General features: G+C 51.3%; 1 protein-coding gene across 7 annotated transcripts in view; it reads left to right on the forward strand.

The window, feature by feature from the left end:
- The window catches only part of tnrc18 (trinucleotide repeat containing 18), a 178239-nt gene that overhangs the window by 133354 nt on the left and 23697 nt on the right, over positions 1–21188 (forward strand). For 5 of the 7 annotated variants that reach the window (XM_070901261.1, XM_070901263.1, XM_070901266.1 and 2 more), the window contains 4 exons: positions 466–872; positions 1896–2045; positions 13925–14117; positions 16465–16582. In XM_070901261.1, the coding sequence (XP_070757362.1) occupies positions 466–872; positions 1896–2045; positions 13925–14117; positions 16465–16582 (868 nt within the window). The remainder of the gene's footprint in view (positions 1–465; positions 873–1895; positions 2046–13924; positions 14118–16464; positions 16583–21188) is intronic. The other 2 variants (XM_070901264.1, XM_070901265.1) reach the window with 2 other exon arrangements.

Consider the following 21188-nt stretch of genomic DNA (forward strand, 5'->3'; position numbering starts at 1 on the left):
GCACGAAAGATTAGACTTAACACATGCCGGTGTCTTCACATAAAATGAGGCGATGGCCTGAAAGTACTCAGTGAATAATTGACGACATTCGTGGGCCAGGATCAGAATTATACGTTGTGAGTGTTATACCTGGATAATAAATTAGACATAATGAAACGGAATGAGAAATTATTTAGTGCAGTGAGACTGTGCTTCATCAGATATTCATTTATCTGGAGTCTGGGCTTTTTTCAAACTACATTCCTCTTTTTACGATGGAAGCGTTATTTAAATCATCCCATTTCAGATATCCCGATTAGAGTTCCCGTTCCCCACCCTCTCTACTTAATGAAGTTTGACAAGAGTGAGAGGTTGTCTGGACTTCAATACAAACGAGATTTTTATTTTTAAACTCCACGGTATGTTCTTAATTTTGAAAATGACGTACAAACTGCTTTATCCGAGCGACTCTCTTTCCACACTTAGGCACGGAGTTTGAGTACACGGACTCGGAGAGCGACATCAAAATCAAACAGAAGTTGGCTGCTTTCCCGCGGGCAAAGAAATCGCTGCAGGAGCAGGGCAGCATGGTGGGGATGGCGATCGAGCAGCAGGGTCAGGACAAGCTGAGGGGGGCCGAGAAAGGGAAAAAGGTAAAGAAGCCCAAGGAGAAATCTCCGCGGGAGTTCACCTTTGACTTTGGGCCCGAGGCCAGCGACGACGACCTGTGGAACCGGCGGAGGAGCGAGCGGATCTTCCTCAACGACGCGAGCGCTTCTGCCGTGCTGTCGCCGGCAGCCCCGCCCAGCGCCGCGCCCGCCATTAAGGCCGGTCGGTGTGCCAAGAGCTCGGCAGTCAGCCCGAAGAAGGACACAGGCAAAGCAAAAGACAAGGTAGCGAGATCTCCTCCTTCGCGCACGTTTCGATTCGCGCTTTTCTCTCCCCCAGGCGGCAGTTGGTCGAAGGCGGTAAGCGCGAGCGCAAAGTCGGGCACAAAATGGTGGCGTGGTTTGGCATGTGGTAACGAGCCAGGCCGTCGATGGCGTTTCAGAGCCTTGCGGTCCCCCTGCATGCAAACCCCCATCTGATCTTTAGAAAGAAAAATATGAAGTGTAGCTGGGTAATGTCAGTCTATAGTTTTAATAAACTCCAAATGTCAAGTTAAGAACACAGCATTTTCAAAAAGATTCCAGGGTAGAAATTTGGATGCGTTGCGCCCGTTTCGCGGGCGTAGAACAGGTGCAAATCGTGCCAATTTAGCAGTAGGAATGGTTTACGCCCAATCTGCAGAGTTGTTGATCCCACTGCTAAAGTTGGGGGGGGGCTGTTTTTTAGGCGACCCTGGTGGACACCTAAAACAGCCACTAGGCTGCCTAAATATGTAAATTTGGGGCCTAACCCCTGCTTAAAGGACCCCTTTTCTAAATTTGTTGACGATGAGTGTGGCAGGCATTGGGCCTACCCCGCTCAGGGTTCTTCAGTCGTCCCCCTGCGACTTCCAATAAAAGGTAAATGTCACATTACTTAAACCCTTCCGGTGTAGCCACAAGGAGCAGGACTCGCGATCAGCCCAGCGCCCATGGTCCGCTCCAATTCCTCGCCTCGCAGGACTTAACTGAGGGCCTGACTTCAGCGCTCGGGCGGGCTTTCCTGTACAGGCACGACTCAGGCCGGCATCTCGCACCAATTTCCATCGATCCCTGGGCCTCTCGGAGTCCTTTGCTCGCGTCAAATGGAAATCGGTCTGGGCCTGTTGAACAATGACGTTGGGCATCCTGATCATATATTTGTGGAGCTGCTCTGGGAAAGTGAGCTTGGAAGTATATATATATATATGTGCCGTGATTTATAGTGTGCCTGGAGGTGGGGGGGTGTGAGCGAGTCTGTTGATTAACTGCTGTGTTTCCCACTTTCAGAGGAAGAAAGGAAAGGAGCCGCTGTCTCCTGGCTTGCCCTCGGCCCAGATGGCCAGTAACCCGCCTGAACCCAGGGTCAGCCTCCTGCGCAGCACAAGCCCCTGCAAAAAGAACAAAGTCAAAATGAAAGCAAAGGATGGAAAAAAAGAGGTGACTGTCGGTGTTGCCCTGTAATGTACAGAGGGATTTTATCGCATTTGAATGGGATTTGTGGGGATGAAATCACCCTGCGCCCCGATTGGGGGCGGTAACCACCTGTGGGCGATACTCTCAAGGCCCGGCACACAAGTCCCGCCCCCGCCGCAGAATCGCCCTTACCGCCCCCTCAGAGAAAGCGCAGCACAATCCCGCGCACTCCACTAACTTTGGGGGCGATGTTCCGCACCGCTCTGACAGGTCTCTACGCCCTTCGATTATCGGGGCGGGCCGCTGCGCACTCTGCAAGGCCTTCGATGGCCTTCCACTGAGCCACCAAGGCAACGTGGGATCGGGCCAGTAGCCCAGCACCGAAGATGGAGTGCCGGGCTGCACGATGGAAGCCCGGACCACGCTAGGCCCGCCAACGTCAAGCCCGACCCAAGAGTCAGCAGGCAAAAAAAGATGGTGGGGCAGGGTGCTTGCACCCTCCCCTTTAAGGAGCGCCCTGAGAGCGGATAGTGGCCAGCCTCACGGGGCATTGAGGGGTCGGCGTGGGGCGTTGAGGAGTTTCTGCGCACACCGATGATGTCATGGGCAATTTGGCCCCCTGTGTATATATATTGTTGGTTTTGAATCCTTTTTTTAAAAAAAAAACTACGATGCATTTTTACCACAAAAGAATAGAAAGTTTAAAATTTTAGTTAATAGAATGCTGGCAGTTAGTAGATATCCGGGTAAACTTTGCGATGGTGAAACTTCATGTACAAACACTTAGTGCAGTCGTACTATGTAGAATGACATTGAATTACTGTACGCGCTCACAGAAACAGGCCATTCGGTCCAACGGGTCCGTGCTCCACACACGCCTCCTCCCAGCCCTCTTCATCTCACCTCTGTTCCTAGCTCCCTGATGGATCTATCTCGCTGCCCCTTCAATGCATCTCTTTAGTGTTCTGCAGTTTGGCAGGTGGCTTTCCATTTAAAATAACACTAGCGCAGGAAGGGATATGATACGAGGGGGTTAGGTATTGGCACCTGAGATTTATCCATTGGAGAATATGCATCATGATGTGGTTCCAATAATAGTATAGAATTATTCAGCATCAAAAATTGACACACTGCATCAGTGAACTGGATGATGCAAAGCAAATTAACGCATAGTGGTCCTGAGTCCATGATCGGATCAGCCATGATTGTATTAAATGGCAGATTAGGCTCGAGGGACCGTATGGCCTGCTCCTGCTCCTATTTCTTATGTTTTTATACCTGATCCAAACAAACCATCTCAAAGCAGCTTTCCTGCTCGCTTTCTATAGTCATCATCATCATAGGCAGTCCCTCAGAATCGAGGAAGACTTGCTTCCACTCCCAAAATGAGTTCTTTGGTGGCTGAACAGTCCAATCCGAGAGCCACAGACCCTGTTACAGGTGGGACAGACCTTTACCATAACTACCCTAAATCTTACTGAATTATGATCACTAGCACCAAAATGCTCCCCCACTGATACCCCTTCCACCTGCTCCTCTTCATTTCCCAAAACCAAGTCCAGAACCGCCCCCTCCCTTGTTGGGCTTGTTACATACTGGCTAACGAAGTTCTCCTGAATGCATTCCGCACCCTCAGTACCATTCACACTACCCTTTTCCCAGTTAATATTCGGGTGGTTGAAATCCCCCACTATTACAGCTCTATAGATTTTGCACTTCGCAGCAATTTGCCCACATATTTGTTCTTCTATCTCCCTCTTACTGCTGAGGGGTCTATAGTGCACTCCCAGTCGTGTGATCGCCATTTTTTTGTTCTTTAGTTCAATTCATATGGCCTCGTTTGATGACCCCTCTAACATATCATCCCTTCTCACAGCTGTAATTGTTTCTTTCATCAATACTGCGACCCCTCCCCCCACCCCTTTTTTACCCCTCTCTATCCCGTCTGAAAACTCTGTAACCAGGAATGTTGAGCTGCCATACCTGCCCTTTCAGCCATGTCTCAGTAATGGCTATACCCCTGTAATATCGTACTCCCCATTTCCTTGCATTGAAGTATATACCATTTAGTATTGTCAAACTCCCCTGTTGTCTATTTTCCAGCTCTTGCTTCCTCTGTCTTCCAAATTCACCTTCTTCGACTACTTTTCTGCTGCTCACTTCCAGCTTTGCTTCTCTCCCCACTGAATCTATTCCCCGGCTCCCATCCCCCTGCCAAGCTAGTTTAAACCCTCCCCCACATCACTAACAAAACCCCCCTGCGAGGATATTGTTCCCGGCTCTGTTGAGGTGCAACCCGTGCGGCTTGTAAAGGTCCCTCCTCCCCCAGAAACGGTCCCAATGCCTCAGGAATCTGAAGCCCCCCCCCGCCTGCACCATCTCTCCAGCCACGCATTCATCTTCTCTATCCTCCTATTTCTGTACTCACTAGCACGTGGCACCAACAGTAATCCGGAGATTACTACCTTTTGAAGTCCTGCTTTTTAATCTCTCTCCTAACTCCCCAAACTCTGCCTGCAGGATGTCATCCCTCTTTCTACCCATGTGAATGGTACCGATGTGGACCACGATCTCTGGCTGTTCTTCCTCTTCCCCTAGAATGCCTTGCAGCTGCTCGGTGACATCCTTGACCCTGGCACCAGGGAGGCAACATACCACCCTGGAGTCACATCTGCGGGCACAGAACCACCTGCCCGCTCCCCTGGCTGTCGAATCCCCGAGCATTATCACGTGTAGTGAGTTGGTCTTACCGCAGGAGAAGGGTCCACAGCCAGATAGGGAATGGAAGACCAGCAGGAAGAGCAGTGCAAGAAAGATAGTGCAGGGGTCCCCTGTGGTCATCCCCCTGCAAAACAGATACACTGCTTTGAGTACTGTTGGGGGGGATGACTCATCAGGGGAGGGCAGCAGCAGCCAAGTTCATGGCACCGCAGGTGGCTCTGCTGCAAAGGAGGGCAGGAAAAAGAGTGGGAGAGCGATAGTGATAGGGGATTCGATGGTGAGGGGAATAAATAGGCGTTTCTGCGGACGCAACCGAGACTCCAGGATGGTATGTTGCCTCCCTGGTGCAAGGGTCAAGGATGTCTCGGAGCGGGTGCAGGACATTCTGAAATGGGAGGGAGAACAGCCAGTTGTCGTGGTGCACATTGGTACCAACGACATAGGTAAAAAAAGGGATGAGGTCCTACGAAAAGAATTTAAGGAGCTAGGAGCTAAATTAAAAAGTAGGACCTCAAAAGTAGTAATCTCGGGATTGTTACCAGTGCCACGTGCTAGTCAGAGTAGGAATCGCAGGATAGCGCAGATGAATACATGGCTTGAGCAGTGGTGCAGCAGGGAGGGATTCAAATTCTTGGGGCATTGGAACCGGTTCTGGGGGAGGTGGGACCAGTACAAACCGGACGGTCTGCACCTGGGCAGGACCGGAACCAATGTCCTAGGGGGAGTGTTTGCTAGTGCTGTTGGGGAGGAGTTAAACTAATATTGCAGGGGGATGGGAACCTATGCAGGGAGACAGAGGGAGACAAAAATGAGGCAAAAGCAAAAGACAGAAAGGAGATGAGGAAAAGTGGACGGCAGAGAAACCCAAGGCAAAGAACAAAAAGGGCCACTGTACAGCAAAATTCTAAAAGGACAAAGGGTGTTAAAAAAGCAAGCCTGAAGGCTTTGTGTCTTAATGCAAGGAGTATCCGCAATAAGGTGGATGAATTAACTGTGCAAATAGATGTTAACAAATATGATGTGATTGGGATTACGGAGACGTGGCTTCAGGATGATCAGGGCTGGGAACTCAACATCCAGGGGTATTCAACATTCAGGAAGGATAGAATAAAAGGAAAAGGAGGTGGGGTAGCATTGCTGGTTAAAGAGGAGATTAATGCAATAGTTAGGAAAAACATTAGCTTGGATGATGTGGAATCTATATGGGTAGAGCTGCAGAACACTAAAGGGCAAAAATCGTTAGTGGGAGTTGTGTACAGACCTCCAAACAGTAGTAGTGATGTTGGGGAGGGCATCAAACAAGAAATTAGGAGTGCATGCAATAAAGGTGTAGCAGTTATAATGGGTGACTTTAATATGCACATAGATTGGGTTAACCAAACTGGAAGCAATACGGTGGAGGAGGATTTCCTGGAGTGCATAAGGGATGGTTTTCTAGACCAATATGTCGAGGAACCAACTAGGGGGGAGGCCATCTTAGACTGGGTGTTGTGTAATGAGAGAGGATTAATTAGCAATCTCATTGTGCGAGGCCCCTTGGGGAAGAGTGACCATAATATGGTGGAATTCTGCATTAGGATGGAGAATGAAACAGTTAATTCAGAGACCATGGTCCAGAACTTAAAGAAGGGTAACTTTGAAGGTATGAGGCATGAATTGGCTAAGATAGATTGGCTAATGATACTTAAGGGGTTGACTGTGGATGGGCAATGGCAGACATTTAGAGACCGCATGGATGAATTACAACAATTGTACATTCCTGTCTGGCGTAAAAATAAAAAAGGGAAGGTGGCTCAACCGTGGCTATCAAGGGAAATCAGGGATAGTATTAAAGCCAAGGAAATGGCATACAAATTGGCCAGAAATAGCAGCGAACCTGGGGACTGGGAGAAATTTAGAACTCAGCAGAGGAGGACAAAGGGTTTGATTAGGGCAGGAAAAATGGAGTACGAGAAGAAGCTTGCAGGGAACATTAAGACGGATTGCAAAAGTTTCTATCGGTATGTAAAGAGAAAAAGGTTAGTAAAGACAAACGTAGGTCCCCTGCAGTCAGAATCAGGGGAAGTCATAACGGGGAACAAAGAAATGGCAGACCAATTGAACAAGTACTTTGGTTCAGTATTCACTAAGGAGGACACAAACAACCTTCCGGATATAAAAGGGGTCAGAGGGTCTAGTAAGGAGGAGGAACTGAGGGAAATCCTTATTAGTCGGGAAATTGTGTTGGGGAAATTGATGGGATTGAAGGCCGATAAATCCCCAGGGCCTGATGGACTGCATCCCAGAGTACTTAAGGAGGTGGCCTTGGAAATAGCGGATGCATTGACAGTCATTTTCCAACATTCCATTGACTCTGGATCAGTTCCTATCGAGTGGAGGGTAGCCAATGTAACCCCACTTTTTAAAAAAGGAGGGAGAGAGAAAGCAGAGAATTATAGACCGGTCAGCCTGACCTCAGTCGTGGGTAAAATGATGGAATCAATTATTAAGGATGTCATAGCAGCGCATTTGGAAAATGGTGACATGATAGGTCCAAGTCAGCATGGATTTGTGAAAGGGAGATCATGCTTGACAAATCTTCTGGAATTTTTTGAGGATGTTTCCAATAAAGTGGACAAAGGAGTACCAGTTGATGTGGTATATTTGGACTTTCAGAAGGCTTTCGACAAGGTCCCACACAGGAGATTAATGTGCAAAGTTAAAGCACATGGGATTGGGGGTAGTATGCTGACGTGGATTGGGAACTGGTTGTCAGACAGGAAGCAAAGAGTAGGAGTAAATGGGTACTTTTCAGAATGGCAGGCAGTGACTAGTGGGGTACCGCAGGGTTCTGTGCTGGGGCCCCAGCTGTTTACATTGTACATTAATGATTTAGACGAGGGGATTAAATGTAGTATCTCCAAATTTGCGGATGACACTAAGTTGGGTGGCAGTGTGAGCTGCGAGGAGGATGCTATGAGGCTGCAGAGTGACTTGGATAGGTTAGGTGAGTGGGCAAATGCGTGGCAGATGAAGTATAATGTGGATAAATGTGAGGTTATCCACTTTGGTGGTAAAAACAGAGAGACAGACTATTATCTGAATGGTGACAGATTAGGAAAAGGGAAGGTGCAACGAGACCTGTGTGTCATGGTACATCAGTCATTGAAGGTTGGCATGCAGGTACAGCAGGCGGTTAAGAAAGCAAATGGCATGTTGGCCTTCATAGCGAGGGGATTTGAGTACAGGGGCAGGGAGGTGTTGCTACAGTTGTACAGGGCCTTGGTGAGGCCACACCTGGAGTATTGTGTACAGTTTTGGTCTCCTAACTTGAGGAAGGACATTCTTGCTATTGAGGGAGTGCAGCGAAGATTCACCAGACTGATTCCCGGGATGGTGGGACTGACCTATCAAGAAAGACTGGATCAACTGGGCTTGTATTCACTGGAGTTCAGAAGAGTGAGAGGGGACCTCATAGAAACGTTTAAAATTCTGACGGGTTTAGACAGGTTAGATGCAGGAAGAATGTTCCCAATGTTGGGGAAGTCCAGAACCAGGGGTCACAGTCTAAGGATAAGGGGTAAGCCATTTAGGACCGAGATAAGGAGAAACTTCTTCACCCAGAGAGTGGTGAACCTGTGGAATTCTCTACCACAGAAAGTAGTTGAGGCCAATTCACTAAATATATTCAAAAGGGAGTTAGATGAAGTCCTTACTACTAGGGGGATCAAGGGGTATGGCGTGAAAGCAGGAATGGGGTACTGAAGTTTCATGTTCAGCCATGAACTCATTGAATGGCGGTGCAGGCTAGAAGGGCTGAATGGCCTGCTCTTGCACCTATTTTCTATGTTTCTATTATTGTTCTTCCATTCTTCTTCCTCGCCCCCTGTGCAGCTGAGCCACCCGTGGTGCTGTGGCCTTGGCTCTGCCTGCACTCCCCAGAGGCACCATCGCCCCCACCGGTTCTAATACTGCAGAGCGAGATGCAGTCAGGGGACTCCTGCACTACCTGCCTGCTACTCTTCTGTCTGCTGGTCACCCACTCCCTCTCTGCCTGCACATTCTTGAGCTGCGGGGCGACCACCTCCGGAAACGTGCTGTCCACGAAATTCTCAGTCTCGCAGATGCCCCGCCGTGACTCCAGCCGCTGCTCAAGCTCCGAAACGCGGAGCTCGAGTTGCTGCAATTGGAGACACCTCCTGCACACGTGGTCGTCCAGGCTACACGAAGCGTCCAGGACTTCCCACGTGCCACAGGCTGTGCACTCTGTGGGACTGACCTGCCCTGCCATGCCTATAGTTAATAGACTCGGAACTATCGAGCAAATGGAAACTCTCAAACTTCGCAAAACACACCCAGCACCTACTCAGCAATCAGCTGATTTAATTAATTAGGTTTATTAGATTCGAAAAATCACTTATCTTATGATTACTTTTTAATTGCGGCTCTGAACTTACACCAATACCCAAGGTTTTAAAAAAAAAGAGAGAAATAGAGAAATACTCAGCAACCAACCAGCCAGTCACTTACCTGCTTTCCTGTGGTGTCACACTTTGATTTTGTCCCCCTCTTTGCTCCTCTCGCGCTGCTCCAACTCTCGCTGTGATCTCAGGCCTGGGCTCCTGTTAACCCCTCCACTTCTCCAATGCTCTCGCTGTGATCTCAGGCCTGGGCTCCTGTTAACCCCTCCACTTCTCCAATGCTCTCGCTGTGATCTCAGGCCTGGGCTCCTGTTAACCCCTCCACTTCTCCAACTCTCGCTGTGATCTCAGGCCTGGGCTCCTGTTAACCCCTCCACTTCTCCAACTCTCGCTGTGATCTCAGGCCTGGGCTCCTGTTAACCCCTCCACTTCTCCAACACTCTCGCTGTGATCTCAGGCCTGGGCTCCTGTTAACCCCTCCACTTCTCCAATGCTCTCGCTGTGATCTCAGGCCTGGGCTCCTGTTAACCCCTCCACTTCTCCAATGCTCTCGCTGTGATCTCAGGCCTGGGCTCCTGTTAACCCCTCCACTTCTCCAACACTCTCGCTGTGATCTCAGGCCTGGGCTCCTGTTAACCCCTCCACTTCTCCAACTCTCGCTGTGATCTCAGGCCTGGGCTCCTGTTAACCCCTCCACTTCTCCAATGCTCTCGCTGTGATCTCGGGCCTGGGCTCCTGTTAACCCCTCCACTTCTCCAACACTCTCGCTGTGATCTCGGGCCTATGGTCGCCACTCCTTTTATACTGCATGAATGTTCTAGTTGATGCATAAGAAAGAAAGACTTGCATTTCTATAGCATCTTTCACAACCTTAGGATGCCCCAAAACGCTTTACAACCAGTGAAGTATTTTTGAAAGTCTAGTCACTCTTGTAATGTGGGAAATGCTGCGTCCAAATTTGCACACAGCAAGCTCCCACAAACAGCAATGTGATAATGACCAGATAATCTTTTTTAGTGATCTTGGTTGAGGGATAAATATTGGCCAGGGCACCTTCGAAATAGTGCCATGGGATCTTTTACATCCACCTGACAAACCCAGGCCCTATCTGCTCCAACGTATTCTCCGCTTTGGATCTTTATTTCTGCATTTGTCGACATTGATGTGTTAGCCCTGGGTAGCACTCTCACCTTTGAGCCAGGAGGATGTGGGTTCAAGTCCCACCCCGGAAATTTGAGCAGGAAATCCAGGCTGACGCTCCAGTGCAGTGCTGAGGGAGTGCTGCACTGTCCGAGGTGCCGTCTTTTGGATGAGACGTTAATCTGAGGTCCCAGCTGCCCCCTCGGGTTGACATTAAAGATCCCACGGCACTATTTCCGATAATCTGGTCATCAATTTCATTCCTGTTTGTTGGAACTTGCTGTACGCATACGCACACGCGCGCACACCCCCTCCGCACGCGCACACACCCCCTCCGCACGCGCACACACCCCCTCCGCAAGCGCACACATCCCCTCCGCACGCGCACACACCACCTCCGCACGCGCACACACCCCCTCCGCACGCGCACACACCCCCTCCACACCCCCTCCGCACGCGCACACACCCCCTCCGCACGCGCACACATCCCCTCCGCACGCGCACACATCCCCTCCGCACGCGCACACACCCCCTCCGCACGCGCACACACCCCCTCCACACACCCTCCACATGCGCACACACCCCCTCCACACACCCTCCGCACGCGCACACACCCCCTCCACACACCCTCCGCATGCGCACACACCCTCCGCACGCGCACACACCCCCTCCACACCCCCTCCGCATGTGCACACACCCCCTCCACACCCCCTCCGCACGCGCACACACCCCCTCCACACACGCGCACACACCTCCTCCGCACACGCGCACACACCCTCTCCACACCCCCTCCGCACGCGCACACACCCCCTCCACACACCCTCCGCATGCGCACACACCCCCTCCACACACCCTCCGCATGCGCACACACCCCCTCCGCATGCGCACACACCCCCTCCGCACGCGCACACACCCCCTCCACACACCCTCCGCATGCGCACACACCCTCCACACACGCGCACACACCCCCTCCACACACGCGCACAGACCCTCTCCACACCCCCTCCGCACGCGCACACACCCCCTCCACACACTCTCCGCACGCGCACACACCCCCTCCACACACGCGCACACACCCCCTCCACACACGCGCACACACCCTCTCCACACCCCCTCCGCATGCGCACACACCCCCTCCACACACCCTCCGCACGTGCACACACCCCCTCCACACACCCTCCGCACGCGCACACACCCCCTCCACACACGCGCACAGACCCTCTCCACACCCCCTCCGCACGCGCACACACCTCCTCCACACACCCTCCGCATGCGCACACACACCCTCCACACACGCGCACACACCCCCTCCACACACGCGCACACACCCCCTCCACACACCCTCCGCATGCGCACACACCCCCTCCGCACGCGCACACACACTCTTCACACCCCCTCCGCACGCGCACACTCCCCTCCACACACCCTCCGCATGCGCACACACCCCCTCCACACACGCGCACAGACCCTCTCCATACCCCCTCCGCACGCGCACACTCCCCTCCACACACCCTCCGCACGCGCACACACCCCCTCCACACACGCGCACACACCCCCTCCACACACCCTCCGCATGCGCACACACCCCCTCCACACACGCGCACACACCCTCTCCACACCCCCTCCGCACGCGCACACACCCCCTCCACACACCCTCCGCATGCGCACACACCCCCTCCACACGCGCACACACACCCTCCACACGCGCACACACCCTCTCCACACACCCTCCGCATGCGCACACACCCCCTCCACACGCGCACACACCCTCTCCACACACCCTCCACATGCGCACACACCCCCTCCACACCCCCTCCGCACGCGCACACACCCCCTCCACATCCCCTCCGCACGCGCACACACCCCCTCCACACACGCGCACACACCCCCTCCACACACGCGCACACACCCTCTCCACACCCCCTCCGCATGCGCACACGCCCTCTCCACACCCCCTCCGCACGCGCACACACCCCCTCCACACACCCTCCACACGCGCACACACACTCTCCACACACGCGCGCACACCCCCTCCGCGCGCGCACGCGCCCCCTCCACACACGCACACACCCCCTCCACACACGCACACACGCCCCCTCCACACACGCGCACACACCCCCTCCACACACGCACACGCCCCCTCCACACACGCACACGCCCCCTCCACACACGCACACACCCCCTCCGCACGCGCACACGCCCCCTCCACACCCCCTCCGCACGCGCACACACCCCCTCCACACCCCCTCCGCACGCGCACACACCCCCTCCGCACGCGCGCACACCCCCTCCACACACCCTCCGCACGCGCACACACCCCCTCCACACCCCCTCCGCACGCGCACACACCCCCTCCACACCCCCTCCGCACGCGCACACACCCCCTCCACACCCACTCCGCACGCGCACACACCCCCTCCACACGCGCACACACACCCTCCACACGCGCACACACCCTCTCCACACACCCTCCGCATGCGCACACACCCCCTCCACATGCGCACACACCCTCTCCACACACCCTCCACATGCGCACACACCCCCTCCACACACCCTCCACACGCGCACACACACTCTCCACACACGCGCACACACCCCCTCCGCGCGCGCACGCGCCCCCTCCACACACGCACACACCCCCTCCACACACGCACACGCCCCCTCCACACACGCACACGCCCCCTCCACACACGCACACGCCCCCTCCACACACACACACACACACTCTCCACACACACACACGCCCCCTCCACACACACACACACACACTCTCCACACACACACACGCCCCCTCCACACACACACACACACACTCTCCACACACACACACGCCCCCTCCACACACACACACGCCCCCTCCACACACACACACACCCCTCCACACACACACACGCCCCCTCCACACACGCACACGCCCCCTCCACACACGCACACACACCCCCTCCACACACACACACACACACACTCTCCACACACACACACGCCCCCTCCACACACACACACGCCCCCTCCACACACACACACGCCCCCTCCACACACACACACGCCCCCTCCACACACACACACGCCCCCTCCACACACACACACGCCCCCTCCACACACACACACGCCCCCTCCACACACACACACGCCCCCTCCACACACACACACACCCCCTCCACACACACACACGCCCCCTCCACACACACACACACACACACTCTCCACACACACACACGCCCCCTCCACACACACACACACACACTCTCCACACACACACACGCCCCCTCCACACACACACACGCCCCCTCCACACACACACACGCCCCCTCCACACACACACACGCCCCCTCCACACACGCACACACCCCCTCCACACACGCGCACACCCCCTCCACACACGCGCACACGCACCCTCCACGCACACCTACACACACACTGGTTAATTGGGTGAGGTATCATACTGCAACCAGTACCCCTGGAACTGCACTCCAGCACCGAGTTAGGTGCCTTCAGGATAGAGAAAAAAGAAGTCTTAGTTGTAATGGGGGACATATTCCCTCCGATATTTACCATGCTCCTTTTCAGAAGATTTTAGGATTTGTTTGCACTAAGATGTTTCTGCTTCCCAGAGGCTCACGCAGTTTCCTGTTTCTGTCGCAGGCTAACTTTGCACCGATTTACCGCCAATTGTTTGCCTCGTCTCTCCAGCAGGCACGCTCGAAGGGCGGCGCTGTCAGTAAACTCATGGAGAGCATGGCGGCCGACGAGGATTTCGAGCAGAATCAAGACAGCAGCTTCTCTGAGGATGAGAACCTGCCACTGAGCATGCTCATTGAGAGGGCCTTGACGCCAGGTCAGTTGAGCCCCAATGATGTTAAATATTCTGCATTGTGTACCGTCTGGCTGAACGGCCATCGAGGGCCTGTGGCGTCTATACCAGGCGCAGTGCAGGTATGATGATGGAAGCCTCTGGAGTTGCCTTGTTTTGAACTGGACAGCTGTGTTGTGCTAGGCTGTGTAGGAATTTCTAAAATATAATAGTTTGATTATAAAAATAATTTTTTCCAACTAGTTCCTTATTTTATTGACGTAGATTTAAGGTTTTTAAGATGAATTTTTGACATCAGCAAAGCAAATTTGGAATTAATCCACTCCCTGCCTCACACCTATCCTGCCCGCAGGTCTGATTTTGAATTCAACATGAGCTGACAACCTGACGAACACACCATGGCAAAAATAACTCTCTAATTAGTGCCTCTGGTACTTAAGCACTGTTGTATGTGTGTCAAATTAGTAGTTCAGCCGCTGTCGCTGTTAAACTGAACAGGTTCTAATGACAGGAAGTCTGCAAACTGCTTGTAGATGGCAGCCATTTTGAATTGAAAGTGAGGCTCGCAGCACGGCGCTCAATGGATGGAGAAAATGGTGGTAAGCCATTGCGCTATAGTGATGGTGACAATAACCACTGTGTAAAACTTTCGGCAGCAGCGGAGCGTGGGGGAGGGGGGAGCGGGTCACCGCCGGGATACCACAGGAGTGGAATTTTGATAACGGCGGCCAGCACACGAAAAATCGGCGGCCATTGCACTCGGCAGTGTGGCCGGCGATTTTCCGGTGTTAACAGGCCTTGAGGGAAGGGGCAACTTCGGGCTCGCTATCTCCAGATTCCCCTGACTCGGACATATATCGGCAGCTCCTTCATCGTCGCTGGGAATGGTTACAGCACGGAAGAAGGCAAGCCGAGCCCGTGCCCGCTCTCTACAAGAGCATCTCAGCTCGTCCCACTCCCCCAGCCCTTTCCCCGTAGCCCCGCCAATACTAATTAAGAATCTGGGTAGTTTTTTACAGATTTCGCTTTTTCTTCACAGATGGTTTGTTGAGTTCTGCGGCCGGGCTCGGGGCCGTCAAGGGGCCAGTCTGTCGAGTGACTCCTTCCTGTCCCCCTTATTCTGTCTCATCTTCAACATCCTTCCGTTGTTCATTCTGCACTCTTGCTTATTGACAGGTGGCACAGTCACAGTTGTGAACAAGTCCTTTGCAAGAGAAAATTACTTTACATAATGGGCTGGTTGTTTTCAGAATATTAAATCTTCACTCTGGATTTGTTTTTTTATTTTGCCTGACAAGATGAATTATTGCCAATCCATTAAAAGGCTCATTTTTTATTTACAAATGGCCTCACAGGGAAATGGCTATATTCTCTTATGCCTGTAAACACTGGAACAACTGGTTTTAAAGGAAGATCTGTTTGCCTCAATCAGTTTACATAGTGTTTACACACAGAAACAGGCCGAACAGGTCGATGCCGGGGTTTATGCTCCACACAAGCATCCTCCTCCCTCTCTGACTTCACCTCACCCTATCAGAATACCCTTCTATCCCTTTCTCCCTCATGTACTTATCGAGCTTCCTCTTAAATGCATCTATGGTTTGCTTTGTGCTGATTCACTCCCTGGTTCGGTAGAAATTTTGCCTGGAGCCTGGCCTGAAACATCAAATTCCTTGGCAATCGTGATCCTGCCACTGGATTCCGAGCCGTCTGATTAGCATTGGATGATGGTTCCGGGAAAGGGCACCTTAAACTTTGGGCTGCGTTGGGGTTTGTGCAGGTGTCCAAACTGTGGTGAAAGTCACACTACCTCACCCCTCCCTACCTCTTTAGCCTCCTCCAGCCCGACACTCCCTCTCGAGATCTCTGCCCTCCTCCAGTTCTGGCGACTTGCACCTACACCCATTGGGGCGGCCGTGCCTTCAGCTGTGAAAGCCCCCAGCTCTGGAACTCCCTCCCTAAACCTCTCCGCCTCGCTACATAAGAACATAAGAATTAGGGACAGGAGTAGGCCATCTAGCCCCTCGAGCCTGCTCCGCCATTCAATAAGATCATGGCTGATCTGGCCGTGGACTCAGCTCCACTTACCCGCCCTCTCCCCGTAACACCTCTGTCCTCCTTTAACACGCTCCTTAAAACCTACCCCTTTGACCAAGCTTTTGGTCACCTGCCCTAATTTCTCCTTGTGTGGCTCAGTGTTAAATTTGGCTTTGTAATGCTCCTGTGAAGCACCTTGGGGTGTTTTGCTACGTCGAAGGTGCTATATAAATGCAAGTTTGTTGTTGTTGTTGAAGGGATTCTATTCCATTGGGGCTGGATGCGGAGATGCGTCACTAAGGTATTAACAAGAGATGCCTTTGTCTTTCCACAGCCCCTCGCTCGTGTGTCATCGACAAGGATGAGCTGAGGGACGGCCTTCGGGTGCTGATACCCATGGATGATAAGTTGCTTTATGCCGGATACGTAAAAACTGTCCACTATCCTGACATGTAAGTTTGGCAGCTGTATCAACAAAAGAAAATAATTGGCTTGGGTGTTGCTCAAGCACACACACAGGGCGGTTTTTAGCTGGCCTGTTTCTTGCCTGAATCTCTGTAAGCTCCTCCAGCCCCACGGTCCCCCGAGATGTCTGCGCTCCTCTAATTCTGCCCTCTTGAGCATCCCTGATTATAATCGCTCAACCATTGGTGACCGTGCCTTCAGCTGCCTGGGCCCCAAGCTCTGTAAGTCCCTGCCTAAACCTCTCCGCCTCTCTTTCCTCCTTGAAGACACTCCTTAAAACCTACCTCTGACCAAGCTTTTGGTCAGCTGCCATAATTTCTTCTTGGGTGGCTCGGGTGTCAAATGTATTTGTTTTGTCTTATAACACGCCTGTGAAGCGCCTTGGGATGTTTTACTATGTTAAAGGCGCTACATAAATACAAGTTGTTGTTGTTGTTGAAAAACGGGCGCTGGAAATGGAAAATTGGAGGGGGAAGGGCGGGGCGGGGCAGGTGTTGGGGGTACCCTGGCCATCCCTTGGTCACCCAAAGCCTGCCTGATGTAATTTTCCCATCAGCTTCCGGCTTCTGGCATGCTGTCAACTCTATGAGCGAAATCGGGCCTAAACATATTTGTGACCCCCTAAATCAACAACCCACTTTGTACCCAGAGAGCTGTGGATGCTCAGTCGTTGAGCATATGCAAGGCTGAGATCGCTGGCTCTTTGGGAACGAAATGAATTAAGGGATATGGGGCAGTTGAGTTGAAGATCAGCCATGATCTTATTGAATGGCGGAGCAGGCTCGAGAAGCGGAATGGCCTCTTCCTGCTCCTATTTCTTATCTTCTTGTGTAGCAATGGGGAGTCTAGCCACTTGACTCTGGCCCCAGGGTTGCTGAGGCTAGTCTGAACACCTCTATTCCCATCCTGGTGTACGTCAACTTACTCAGCACAGACAGGAGTCAAATTAAGAGCTTTTCTAATAATTGTATTTTGTGAGGAGAAAATGAGGTCTGGGCGTGTCAAAGAAATACGACTGTGGGTGGCTCTTATAGTGTTATTTCTGGTATTCACTTATGGACTTAACAATGCAACCCTGTATTATCCACTGGATTTATCCTGGGGGATACACTTACTGCTGTGATGCACAGTGTAGGAGGACATCCACCAGTTGTTTAAATGTATTGGGGCATCAGGAACTGAACATCAGAGATTCAATAAAACCCTATCTGGAAAAAGGGGGAGAAAAAGAATTTTAATTTGTATAGCCCCTTTCACAACCTCAGGTCCTCCCAAAGCGCTTTACAGCCAATGAAGTACTTTTTGGTGAATCACAGTTGAAATATAATAATAACTTTTATTTATATAGCATCTTTTAACCTGGTAAATGTTGCAATATAAGAAACCCGGCAGCCAAGTTGCGCACAGCAAGCTCCCACAGTCATGTGATAATGATCAGATATTCTGCTTTTTAGTGATGTACCTTGTGCGGTAACTATTGGGAAAACTCCACTGCTCTTATCCAAAGAGTGCTGTGGGAACTTTTACATCCACCCGAGAGGGCAGACAGGGTCTCGGATTGATGGCACCTGTGACAGTGCAGCACTCCCTCAGCAGTTTGTGTTCTGGGCTCAGCACTCTGAGAGTGGGACTGGATCCCACGGACCTCTGACCCTCCAGGCTAGTGAGCTACTGACTGAGCCAAGGCTGATGCAAAAAACCGAACTGTCCTGTACTCCCAGCAGGGCAGTGAGGGACAGGCCCCTAACACAGTCCCCCAGCACCATCTGTTCTTAGTGTACCGGGATGACAACCAAACACCTTTTGTTTGTAAGGGTTATTTTTGCTGAGGGAAACAACTTGAATTTTCACCTACTGTACCCCCAAGTCAGACCCATGTAAAGAATTAAATCGGTCAAGTTCCTAATTCCAGGCCACACCTGCAATACTGCGTGCAGTTTTGGTTTCCATATTTACGAAAGGATATACTTGCTTTGGAGGCAGTTCAGAGAAGGTTCACTAGGTTGATTCCGGGGATGAGGGGGTTGACTTATGAGGAAAGGTTGAGTAGGTTGGGCCTCTACTCATTGGAATTCAGAAGAATGAGAGGTGATCTTATCGAAACGTATAAGATTATGAGGGTGCTTGACAAGATGGATGCAGAGAGGATGTTTCCACTGATGGGGTAGACTAGAACTAGAGGGCACGATCTTAAAATAAGGGGCCACCCATTTAAAACTGAGTTGAGGAGAAATTTCTTCTGTGAGGGTTGTGGATCTGTGGAATTCGCTGCCTCAAAGAGCTGTGGAAGCTGGGACATTGAATAAATTTAAGACAGAAATAGACAGTTTCTTAAACGATAAGGGAATAAGGGGTTATGGGGAGCGGGCGGGGAAGTGGACCTGAGTCCATGATCGGATCAGCCATGATCATATTAAATGACGGAGCAGGATCGAGGGACCGTATGGCCTACTCCTGCTCCCATTTCTTATATTCTTATGTTCTAATGAGGTCGGGACAACATATTTGCTACGTGTTGTATCTCCCTGGTTTCAATAGCTGCATTATACTGAGGTAACTGTAAGGCCATGGTGTAATCATGTGCCTGACATGCACTCGAACTGAACTCGGCATAAACAATGACTGTTTTGTAGTAGTTCCAAAAAATGTTTTCTATAGTTCATCTTCCTCTTCAATTCAAATGATTTTGTTTCTAACCTCAAGGGATGATTTCAACAAAGAGAGTTTTCACCACCATGAGACAAAAATAGGTTTGGTGTGCTGTGGGTATGAGGGTCATGGAGCTGATTAGAGCAGAGCCTGCCTGTGCCAGAGTAGCAGCAATACGTTCAGATTAAGGTGTTGGCCTTGACTCAGTGGGTAGCGCTCTCGCCTCTGGAGTCACAAGGTCGTGGGTTCAAGTCCTGTTCAGAGATTTGAGCACAGAATCTAGGCTGACACTCCTGTGCAGTGCTGAGGGAGCACTGCAGTGTCGGAGCTGCTGTCTTTCAGATGAGATGTTCAACTGAGGCCCCGTCTGCCCTCTCACGTGAACATTAAAGATCCCACGGCACTATTTTGAAGAGGAGCAGATGAGTTCTCCCCGGTGTCCTGGCCAATATTTACCCCTCAACCAACATCACTAAAAGCAGATTCTCTGGTCATTATCACATTGCTGCCTGTGGGAGCTTGCTGTGCGCAACACTATTGCAGCAACTCCAGTCATCCCCTTCTGGAATAGAGGGGTGAGGAGAGAAGGACGTGACCAGAGTCAAAGTTCCCTTTAAGTTGCGCAGCGCTCTGAGGGTCCCGGGCAGCGCTCTGGGGGTCCTGGGCAGGGGTCCAGGGGTCCGTGAGCCGGCTATTAAAGTGGAAAAAGAAACGTGCATACGCAGACTTTTTTATGAACCGTGCAGCCCGTTAAAGGGGCCACGTGGCCCCCCAAAAAATGATGGGGAACATTGAAGGGAGTGTGTTTGTGTGTATATATGTTTCTGTGTGCATCGTGTGTGTGTCTGGAACTCCCTCCCTAAACCTCGCTACCTCTCTTTCCTCCTTTAAAACCTACCTCTTTGACCAAGCTTTTGGTCACCCGACCTAATTTCTTCTTATGTGCTCAGTGTCAAATTTATTTGTTTTATCTTATAATCCTGCTGTGAAGCGCCTTGGGACATTTTATTACGTTAAAGGTGCTATATAAATACAAGTTGTTGTGTATGTTTTTGGTTTGTTTGTCTGTCCATGTCGATGCCTGTGTTTTTGTGTGTGTTCGCACACGGAAATCAAGTGATGTGATGTCCTCGTGCAACAGAAGCTGAAATCTGTGTTTGTGTGAGCCGCTCTTCTGTCGGTTAGACAGAAACACTAAAGTTGCAGAATCAGACAATAACACGCCAGTAGTAATCTACAAAAAGTCCTTCGTGTTATCTGTACAAAAAAACATGACTTCATTGGACAAAGAAGAGAAACAGCAAATTGCATTTATTTTGTAGTGGAAGTAACAACTGACCTCCCATTGAGGTTAAAGTGACACATCCGAGGATTGACTCAAGTCCAGCCCACTTTATTTCAAATCCTCTTCAACAATCCTCTCCAGAGACTTCAGCACAACAATTTAGGCTGACACTCCAGTGCAGTGCTGAGGGAGTGCTGCACTGTCGGAGGTGCTGTCTTTCAGATGCGACGTTAAACCGAGGCCCCTTCTGCCCTCTCGGGTAAAAGATCCCACGGCACTATTTCGAACAAGAGCAGGGGAGTTATCTCCGGTGTCCTGGCCCAATATTTATCCCTCAATCAACATAACAAAAACAGATTATCTGGTCATTATCACATTGCTGTTTGTGGGAGCTTGCTGTGTGCAAATTGGCTGCCGTGTTTCCCACATTTCAACAGTGACTACACTTTTTTAAAAAGTACTTCATTGGCTGTAAAGCGCTTTGAGACGTCCGGCGGTCATGAAAGGTGCTATATAAATGCAAGTCTTTTTTTAAATAGTTGAGTGGAAAATGATTTTTTTAAATGTTTAAATTCCTGCTGCGTATGTCATGAGGTTTGAATTTATGAAACCCGGTGAAAAGGTAGCGAGGTGCAGAAGATTGCATCCTGGGAAAAAAA

The sequence above is a fragment of the Pristiophorus japonicus genome, chromosome 15, assembly GCF_044704955.1.
Source record: "Pristiophorus japonicus isolate sPriJap1 chromosome 15, sPriJap1.hap1, whole genome shotgun sequence".
NCBI classification, from domain to species: Eukaryota; Metazoa; Chordata; class Chondrichthyes; family Pristiophoridae; genus Pristiophorus; species Pristiophorus japonicus.